The sequence below is a fragment of the Panulirus ornatus genome, chromosome 59 (assembly GCF_036320965.1).
Source record: "Panulirus ornatus isolate Po-2019 chromosome 59, ASM3632096v1, whole genome shotgun sequence".
In the NCBI taxonomy this organism is placed as follows: Eukaryota; Metazoa; Arthropoda; class Malacostraca; order Decapoda; family Palinuridae; genus Panulirus; species Panulirus ornatus.
In genome coordinates this window covers 10,083,987-10,093,986 of record NC_092282.1, presented here as the reverse complement: position 1 = coordinate 10,093,986, position 10,000 = coordinate 10,083,987, and the positions used below count along the sequence as shown (strand labels likewise).

The 10,000-nt window shown below is 46.8% G+C and overlaps 1 protein-coding gene and 1 long non-coding RNA gene across 6 annotated transcripts in view; one reads left to right on the top strand and one right to left on the bottom strand.

Annotated features, from left to right (window-relative positions):
* Window positions 1-10,000, bottom strand: part of LOC139767331 (uncharacterized) — a 137,508-nt gene that overhangs the window by 67,709 nt on the left and 59,799 nt on the right. The window lies entirely within an intron of this gene.
* The window catches only part of LOC139767330 (irregular chiasm C-roughest protein-like), a 97,610-nt gene that overhangs the window by 65,031 nt on the left and 22,579 nt on the right, over window positions 1-10,000 (top strand). For all 5 annotated transcript variants that reach the window (XM_071696647.1, XM_071696645.1, XM_071696649.1 and 2 more), the window contains exons 2-8: window positions 93-500; window positions 1,533-1,681; window positions 5,606-5,698; window positions 6,597-6,863; window positions 7,703-7,904; window positions 8,455-8,582; window positions 9,425-9,517. In XM_071696647.1, the coding sequence (XP_071552748.1) occupies window positions 224-500; window positions 1,533-1,681; window positions 5,606-5,698; window positions 6,597-6,863; window positions 7,703-7,904; window positions 8,455-8,582; window positions 9,425-9,517 (1,209 nt within the window). In that variant the 5' untranslated portion in view covers window positions 93-223. The remainder of the gene's footprint in view (window positions 1-92; window positions 501-1,532; window positions 1,682-5,605; window positions 5,699-6,596; window positions 6,864-7,702; window positions 7,905-8,454; window positions 8,583-9,424; window positions 9,518-10,000) is intronic.

Below are 10,000 nucleotides of genomic sequence, written 5' to 3'. Positions count from 1 at the left end.
ACTTGAGGTAGTTATAACCAGATTTATGTGGTTATTATAAGAGTGTCTTATATTAAGTACGAATTAAATGTTCTTCTCTCTTCTACTTCCAGATAATCTTGTGTCATGCAGTAGACAGAAGGCTCCCCACCCAAGATGAAATCCACTTTAAATTCCTTAAGTCACTCGTAAATTCACTTCCATTTTCTACGGGGGGGTGCGACATAAAGTACATCCATTTTCTATGATGAAAATGGACTTGGTTCTAGTGGGGAGACGATGGAAAGACGCAGTGTGCCTCGTGTGTCTGTCCATACTGGTGAGCGCGGCGCACGGGGAGCAGCGGTTCGTCCAGGAGCCGGAAAATGTGACGGCCAAGCACGGCGACAGCGTGACGCTGACGTGCAAAGTAGCGGACAGGAGAGGGACGGTCCAGTGGACCAAAGATGGCTTCGGGCTAGGCACGGACCAGGAACTTCAGGGCTTCAGTCGCTACAGCATGGAAGTGGACGATGACAGCGGTAAACGCCACGTGTACACTCACGTCATTACCATATGAATACCAGTACACATATGGAGTATACATGCATATTCTAATTATGGATGATATTACATGTGATACAAAAATCTTTTTTTTCCTTTTCTAAAGTAAACATTTCATGAAGAAAATGTAACATTTGCTTGTTATTTTGTAATTTGCGATCATCTGAAGTATATATACTTTCTCAAATAATATCTATATGAGCACTAGATTCCTTACGATACATTCAACCTAACCTACTGTATCACGATGTATTCAGCCGTAGCTACTGTATCTCTTACTATTCATACAGCCTGCTTAATGCATCCCCTTTTAATCCACTGGCCTTACCTACTGTATTTCCTACTGTATCCCTTGTGATACAGTGACCCAGTCTACGGCATCTCTTACGATACATTGGACCTACCTACTGTATTCCCCACGATATAGACCCTATCTCCTGTATCCCTTGTGATACAGTGACCCTACATACTGTATCCCTTGCGATACATTGGACCTACCTACTGTAGCCCTTGATCAAATCTACCTTCGCCCATGTATCGTAATCTACCTGTAGCACTCTACCTACCTGTTTACCCACAGGTAGACTTCATTATGAACTTGTCTACCTTTGTAACTCTACCTCGCATTGCTATTCGACCTATCTACTCTCTAACAGCTATTGTACCTGTCTACCACACAGCGGATATTTTTTTTTCTACCTCTACCACACACTATAGACACCAACTCAACCCATCCATCTACCTCACTCTGTTACACTGGAGTTCTACTACTACCCAAGTCGACCTATCCATATACCGCAAATCCTGTACACGCATCATTGTCTACCCACAAACCAATTTACTCCACCTGTTTTTCCACATCAAGATATTCTCATCACAGACAATAATATCCAAGCCTTCAGTCATTTTGTCTTTGCCTCCCCCGCCTGCCCATGTACACAGCAGTACATCCAATGTACTAAAGAGAATCGTACATGTACGACCGTGTCCTCCTCCTCCTCTTCTCGCAGGGGTGTACAACCTGCACATCCAGCCCGTGCTGGTGGAGGACGACGCCATCTACCAGTGCCAGGTCGGGGGAGCTGAGGGGGAGAGGCACCTCAAGTCGGTCAACGCCAAGCTCACCGTGTACTTCCCTCCGAAGGACTCCGAAGACCAGGTCAGTCCGTCCGTCAGTCCCTCGTGTCTTGTTCCCTCCTCCTCCTTCTCTCTCTCTCTCTCTCTCTCTCTCTCTCTCTCTCTCTCTCTCTCTCTCTCTCTCTCTCTCTCACTAACGGCACCAAAAACTCCCTTTCAGCAAGACTGTGATACATCCACACCTGAAGCACGACGCAGGTATTGACAGAGTCAACCACGATGGAGTTTACGAGAGCGGGTGACTGTGGATATACCTCCCTCCTCTCTCACGCACTGGGCTTCGGTGCCACATGCTAATCACATTCGAATTACATAGGTAGGATCAGCAAGGGGCCGGGCCCCCACGACGGTGTTGCCCGACCCAAAGGAGGGCTAAAAGGCTCTCCCTTTCTCCTGACGGGGGTAAAGAGAGACGACACTACCTCTTTCAGGAGGAGCACGCCCACAGCCACCCGTACGTACCACGGACCCGACACTCGTGTAAAACATCAATGGATTCCGAGACAGACCGTTCCCTCACGCGCATATGTGTCGACGTGTCATCAATGGCGAAGGTATATCACTCCTAGATCCTTGGGTATATATCGTGAGTTCGTGTACTGGAAATAACTCCATCCATTACTCCTTGCGTGGAGTTTACTCACCATCGCTCAAGCCGTGTTAACGAGGCGATGAATTAGGATGATAATTCATTACAATTCAACAAATTATGATGATAATTCACTATATGATTCATTCATTAAGGCCCAGTCCCTAGCCCAGTGCACCACACTGTTATACATCCTCTTCTGCCCCACCGTTGCCAACGCCGTGGGCCGCGGTGCACAGGGAATCCAACGCGCTTCTGCCACGAGAATCGAAATGAATTTTCTCTTCAAGACCGAAATTGGGAAGCGAGTGTCGTGTTTTCTATCCGCCACACCCTACCTGCGCACTGCACTCGACCCCCGTCTGACGCCCTCTGTATATACCCTAGTCCACGTACTTACGGGAACGTGTATTAGTGCCGTGCTGCCTACGTCGAAGGTCACATGGAAGGAGGACCCCGTCTCCTACGCCGTCTGCGTGAGGAGTAATACCAACCAACCCAAGTCACAAAGAGAGGTCACGGGAAGGGTTGAATGAGGTCATGTCGACCAACACAACACAAACTGGCAAATTATCGTACTCGAGGAGCTTAAGTTATCGTACTATGGGGGGGTGTTAATTGTCGTACTCGAGGAGCTTAAGTTATCGTACTATGGGGGGGGTGTTAATCATCGTACTCGAGGAGCTTAAGTTATCGTACTATGGGGGTGTTAATTATCGTACTCGAGGAGCTTAAGTTATCGTACTATGAGGGGTGTTAATCATCGTACTCGAGGAGCTTAAGTTACCGTACTATGGGAGGTGTTAATTATCGTACTCGAAGAGCTTAAGTCATCGTACACTAGCGGTATCAAATCTTCGTACTCAGGGAGGTAGATCACACCGGAAAAAGACGTTTCAAGATCAAACAAATTAATAAAAAGGATTACTCAGAAGGCCGGCATTAAGCTACTTTTAAGAGACTGAGAACACACTCCCTCATTATGACATGAGAATAAAAGATTTGTTTTCGTCATTTGTTCCTGTCTTCAAAACGCTGTGAGGGGATTTTACATACGAAGAACGTCTCTGTCCCGTGCACATATATAAGAGAGCGGATATCTTATATAAGAAGGTGGATATTTTATATAAGGAAGTGGATATTTTATATAAGTGGATATTATATATGAGTGGATATATTTTATATAAGTGGATATTATATAAGAGTGGATATTTCACATAAGAAAGTGCATACTTTACATAAGAAAGTGAACACTTTCATATAATTGGCTATCTTATATAAGAAAGTGGATACTTTATACAGTGGATATTTTATATAAGTGGATATTATGTAAGAGTGGATATTTCATATAAGAAAGTGGATACTTTATATAAGAAAGTGGATACTTTATATAAGTGAACATTTCATATAATTGGATATCTTATATAAGTGGATATTCTATACAGTGGATATTCTATATAAGAAAGTGGATATTTTTTTTTTATATTTCCTTTTATCTTTTCATTATGGTTCTATTAAGATATGGCCACTAGATGCAATGGTACGAGACATGACAAGGTTGGGATGTCAGTACTTATATTTCTAACTGTCACAAGTTAATTACATTCCAATTATGTCGTAAGTCAATTACTTTCAAACTAGATTATAAGTGAATTACATTCCATATAGGCTTAAAGTTAATTGTATTCTACTTAGGGCACAGCTCATCACATTCCAATTACCCCAAATGTTAATTACATTCTAATTAGGTCGTAAGCAATCCCTTTTACCACAATCGTATAAGCAGAAGAGGAAAGCCAAATTACGAATATAAAAGTAATCTAATAGAATACTTTTTTTTTCAGTTCCCGTATCACAATTTTACTACTAATGATGTAATGGATACCATTTTCAAAGTAATTACCCTAGAGAGATTATTTCTTCACTTATAATTTTCCTCAGGGATTTTCCTGGAGTCAATTGACTTTTTTTCTCTCTTAAAAGTTACGTCGATGAAATGAACCATTCTTGTACGTTTAAAAATGTCAAAGAAGAAAAGGTATCAACAATTATTTTCTTAGTAATACTTTCATCCACTTCTTAAAAAAGCAGTAGGGAGAAAGTATTCCTCCAGGTATGCTGTATAGTTCGCATACTTTTTATATCTGTTTCATATCTACTGTGCTATTATAGGAGCTTCTGGTAAATTTCAGATGAATTCCCTTTATATTCGTAAACAATGTATATAGATATACTTTACATGTTTAGGTATATAACGTAGCAGACTTTAGGAATGGCTATTTTTTTGGGATTTGTCTCTGTTTTATGGAAATTTAATAAATTACACCTTTGGTGAATACAGCACGACCCGTGAGCACGACAGCACGACCCTTGAGCACGACGGTACGACCCGTGAGCATGACGGTACGACCCGTGAGCACGACGGTACGACCCTTGAGCATGACGGTACGACACTTGAGCACGACGGTACGACCCTTGAGCATGACGGTACGACCCTTGAGCATGACGGTACGACACTTGAGCGTAACGGTACAACCCTTGAGCATGACGGTACGACCCTTGAGCATGACGGTACGACCCGTGAGCGTGACGGTACGACCCGTGAGCATGACGGTACGACCCGTGAGCATGACGGTACGACCCATGAGCATGACGGTACGACTCGTGAGCGTGACGGTACGACCCGTGAGCATGACGGTACGACCCGTGAGCGTGACGGTACGACCCGTGAGCGTGACGGTACGACCCGTGAGCATGACGGTACGACCCTTGAGCATGACGGTACAACCCTTGGGCATAATGGACTGTGGTCTTTATTCATGACCTGACCCTAAGGTGTCAGGGAGAGAGAAAAAAAGAGGGTTACCGTTCCCATGAGTCGTACCGTCGTGCTCAAGGGTCGTACCGTCGTACTCAAGGGTCGAACCGTTGTACTCAAGGGTCGTACCGTCGTGCTCAAGGGTCGTATCGTCGTACCCAAGGGCCGTACCGTCGTACCCAAGGGTCGTACCGTTGTACTCAAGGGTCGTACCGTCGTACCCAAGGGTCGTACCGTTGTACCCAAGGGTCGTACCGTTGTACTCAATGGTCGTACCGTTGTACCCAAGGGTCGTACCGTTGTACCCAAGGGTCGTACCGTTGTACCCAAGGGTCGTGCCGTCGTACTCAAGGGTCGTACCGTCGTGCTCAAGTGGCACCAAAACTAAAAATGACATTTCATGTACACCATTAAGACGCATCGTTATTACCTATGTACCCCAACGGGTGTCATACATGTGTCTCTCCAGGTGTGTAGAGGTGTGTGTGTGTGTGTGTGTGTAGGTGTACTTCTCTAACAACAGGTGTGTCTTTTGGCAGGTGTACTTGGACAAGATGTCGCCCATGGAAACCACGGCTGGTTCGCCAGTCCGCATCACCTGCGAGGCGGGCCTGAGCACACCAGCATCCACGGTACGGCAGATGAGGGGCCTCGGGGGGGAGGGGGGGGTGACCAGGGAGGGAGGGAGGGACGTGTGGAGGGTGGAGGGTGGAGGATGGTGGTGGTACGCTACCCAGAGGGTTGGGGGGTGAGTGGGGGTTTGTTTGTAGGTTGGAATGAATGGTTTGTGATGTTTGATATGGTCGATGGGTAGTATGATACTAGGGACCCTATCCTTCTTTTCCGTCTTTGTTTTCAATTCCTCGTCTGTTCTTCTCCTCTTCCTCTTCCTCCTTCTTTCTCCATCTTCTTCTATGACTTCCTAGACCCTAAAATACTTCGGCTATATACAGCGACGCTTGCCTCTGCTCTTCTGTCGCTGCGAACTCGTCAGTATTCACCCTCTAGCCCTACCATTCCTTCCTCACGTTCAACATTCAGGAGATGAAGCAAAACGTCCCGTAAAATCTGATATCAAGTGTGTGTGTGTGTGTGTGTGTGTGTGTGTGTGTGTGTGTGTGTGTGTGTGTGTGTGTGTGTGTGTGTGTTATGCATGTCATGAATGGGTACAGACAAAACATAAAAGTCTCCTACGAGGCCAATAATTCATCCACCTTTCAATCCAACTCTCAAAGTTGACATAGATGCTCCACAACGAACAACATCTACATCAAGAGCAACACTGTGTATCATAAACGAGAAAAAAAATAATCTAAAGACATTTCTTATCATTCCTTTTTTTTTTTTATTCCTTCGGCGCCTCTTTCAACACAAGATAACCATCGATAAATGAAATGATAAATAACATGAAGGCTTCCCAAACCAATGAAACCTCCACATTAAAGTCTCTTAAACTCTTCCACATAAACAACAAAGTCTTTAAAACTCTTCCCTTTTATTTTTCTCTCCCTCCTGCTGCGCCTCCTTCAGATCAAATGGCTCCTGAACGGGAAGGAGAGCTTCTTCAGCAGCAACATCAACACCACGAAGCAGAGACAGCAGGACACGATCCTGGTGGCCGTGAAGAGCAGGCTGGACCTGACCCCCGAGAGGAAACACCACGAGGCCAACATCTCCTGCCAGGTCTCGCACAAGGCCCTGGACGAACCCATCGTCAGGACCCTGGTCATGATGGTCAAGTACCCGCCCGAGGTCAAGATCTCCGTCGACTCGGCCAAGATCAAAGAACACGATGATGTAAGTCCGGGGGACCACAACAGCAGCATGGGTGGGGCTGCCTCACATGGTGGTGGGAGTGAGGACAAAAGACAGTTTCTAGGCTAAAGAGGACTGACTTCCAGGGTAGGATTGTGGTGTAGACTGTTGTTATGATCAATGCGACAATAAGACCTTAAGGATGCTAGATATTAGCATGATAAAACTGGGAAGCGAAGCAATGTAGCAACATTAGCTAAATGGAGTAAATATAGCCCATGGTGTAGTCAAAGACCTGCTACACGCAGCAGTAATTTTTTTTTTGTTATGGATGTACTGATTAAAACGAGTAGGTTCGCCAGCCGGGAGTCTTTCAGTGATTAAATTTATAGGATAATGAACGAGTAAGTAAACGGATATCATAACTTTAAGACAAGTTTCCATCCCCATTCCCGAGTTATCCATGTCGGTGCCTCTGGCCCCATGCCTTTCTATCCTTTATTCAAAACTCGTTGTTAGATATCTCATGCGCCATTCTTCATCCATACGTGTCATTCCCCACTCACAAGTCTGTCTTTCTCCCCATTTTCGAGGTACCCCATCTCCTTCCTCATTCCAAACTCAATACCTATACCATTTTCCCTAATTCTCTAAGCACACCTCTCTCTTTACCCCTTCTATTTCCTTACCCAATTACTCACCCTTGCCCATTATACCCCCAATTACAATTCCATTCTTATCCACATCACATACCTCCAAGGCACTCAAATGACACTGTGTCTTTAGTGCCCAGTTCTCTGTCTCCCTCTCACGTCTCTCTCCCTCCGTCTCTCAATGTCTCTCTCCCTTCCTGTCTCTCACTGTCTCTCTCCCTCCCTCAGGTACGGTTCACGTGCGAGGCGGAGGGCAACCCGCCCGGCCTCCGTTACAGGTGGGAGATGAACAACATCGGCGTCGTGGGCGACCACACGACTGACTACATCATCCAGAACATCCAGAGGGATTCGAACGGGGACCGGGTGGCCTGCCTGGTCTCCAACGTCATCGGCACCAGCAAGGCCGAGCACACGCTGAGCGTGGAGTGTGAGTGTGTGTGGCTCTCGTGTTGAGGAAGGAGCGGGGGCCTACAAGCTAGCTGGATCTTGAGGTCGAGCGGGTGGTCCTGGAAGGTTTGAGGGGTGAATGTGAGGTGCTGGGAAATGTGAAGAGGCAGTGTGTGTGTGTGTGTGTGTGTGTGTGTGTGTGTGTGTGTGTGTGTGTGTGTGTGCACTGCTAGGAGTGCTGGGAGATTGTGTGTATGTGTGTGTCGCTAGGAGCGCTGACCATGTTGAGTGTGAGTCGCTAGGAGGAGTGTGTGGAGTAGAGTACGAGGTTGGGGAGGTGGTTGGAGGGATAGGTAGATGCAAAGGGGTGTTTGAGTGATAGCTGTCTTGGCCTTTCTAGCAGTAGCTTAATCCTAGATAACCCAAACATTACGAACCTTTCTTAACCACCACCACCACACACACACACACACACACACACACACACACACCAACAGCTATCCTAAATTAACTTCCCTCCTCCTTCCCGAGTCTTCCCGCAATCAACCAACCACCAGCCCGTTTTCTAATGGACTCCCAATCAACCTCAGATGGACCGAGGTTCAAGAAGGAGCCGACGGACGTGGACGAAGACAAGGGCAACTCCGTGACCTTGACCTGTGACGTCGACGGCAACCCGCCGCCAGAGATTGTGTGGCTTCACAAGACGGAGAAGAAGGTGAGGCGTGTGGCTCTCCTGAAGGAGGGGGAAGATATGAATGGGTGGAGACAGGGAGGGTAGAAGGTAGCTAAGAAGAAGGGAACCATAGTCAACGCGAGAAGAGGGAAAGAGAGACTTTAAATGGCTGTAGGAGAGAAATGGGTGTGGATTTGGTTGAGGAGGAAAAAGGAAAGGGTCTTAAAATGGGCGAAGAAAAGGGTGTGAAATTGGGGATATTAGGAAGGGCATGGGATTAGGTGATGGGGAAAAGTATGTGGTGCACTGGGCGAAGGAGAAATGGGCGAGGGAGGAGAAAAATCAGTGATGGAGGAGTTGGAGATTGGTGTGCTAAGGGGTGAACTGAATTGAGGATGAAGATGGTGAGGTCAGAGATGGGGTTGAGTGAGGTATAAGAGCACACAGGTGTACGGGACCATCTGGTGACCTTTTGGAACTTACTGTAAAGTCCAAGGGGGTACGTCTGACCCTTGGGAACTTACTGTCAAGGTTCAGGGATACATCTGGCCCTTGAGAACCTGCTGTAAGGTCCAAGGGTACATTTGTCATTTGGGAACTTACCGTAATAAGAATACATCAAACTGGGATCAGCTGTAGATTCGAAACCCCATTTTTTTTTTAAAAGCTAGGCTAAGCTAGGGCAGGTTAGGTTTGAGCCCTAGTCTAGCCCAATACAACGAAACCTAGCCCTAGAGAAACGCAGGGTGGGCAACAGGGAGGGAGTTTGGAGGGAACCATCAACGGATCCTAAGATTAATGGGTGAGGAGGTTGAAGAGAATTTAACATACCGTCGACACGTGTTCCACATACTTGACCCGAACATGTTTCTCTTGCACTTCAGGTCATCAACCTGGGCTCCAAACTGACCCTGACGGTGGACGAGGACACCGTGGGCATGTACCACTGCCGGGCGGCGGTCACTGGCTTCCCCGAGGTGAGTCCCCCCCCCGACCTGACCTTTGACCTCTGGTGGTGATGTATGATGATCTCCCCCTCTGACCCCTCCCCCCAACCTCTCGTGGTGAAGTCTGACCTGCCATGACCTCAAGTGACGTCCCACTTCACGAGAAGCTCCCGCCCCTTATCTCATGACCCCTCTGTGGGAAGGGAGGTCAACCCTTCGCGGTGACATCCCCCTTCCTTCCGCCCCTCTCCCAAGCATAGCTTTGATGACCTCTTGTGTGGCTCGTATTGGCATCTCGTCCCATCATATTCTCCATACATGTTGACACTACTGTGTGAATACTATTTACTATTTGGTTTTAAAGAATGTGATTCCTATTTGTGATTATTAACTGTGTGTTAACGGGGAGAGAACTTCACACTCGTGGTGCCCCGTGTCTGAACCTTGTTTATATTTACCATGTCTTTACCCTTCTTTACACACACACACACACACACACGCCCTCGAGGGGAT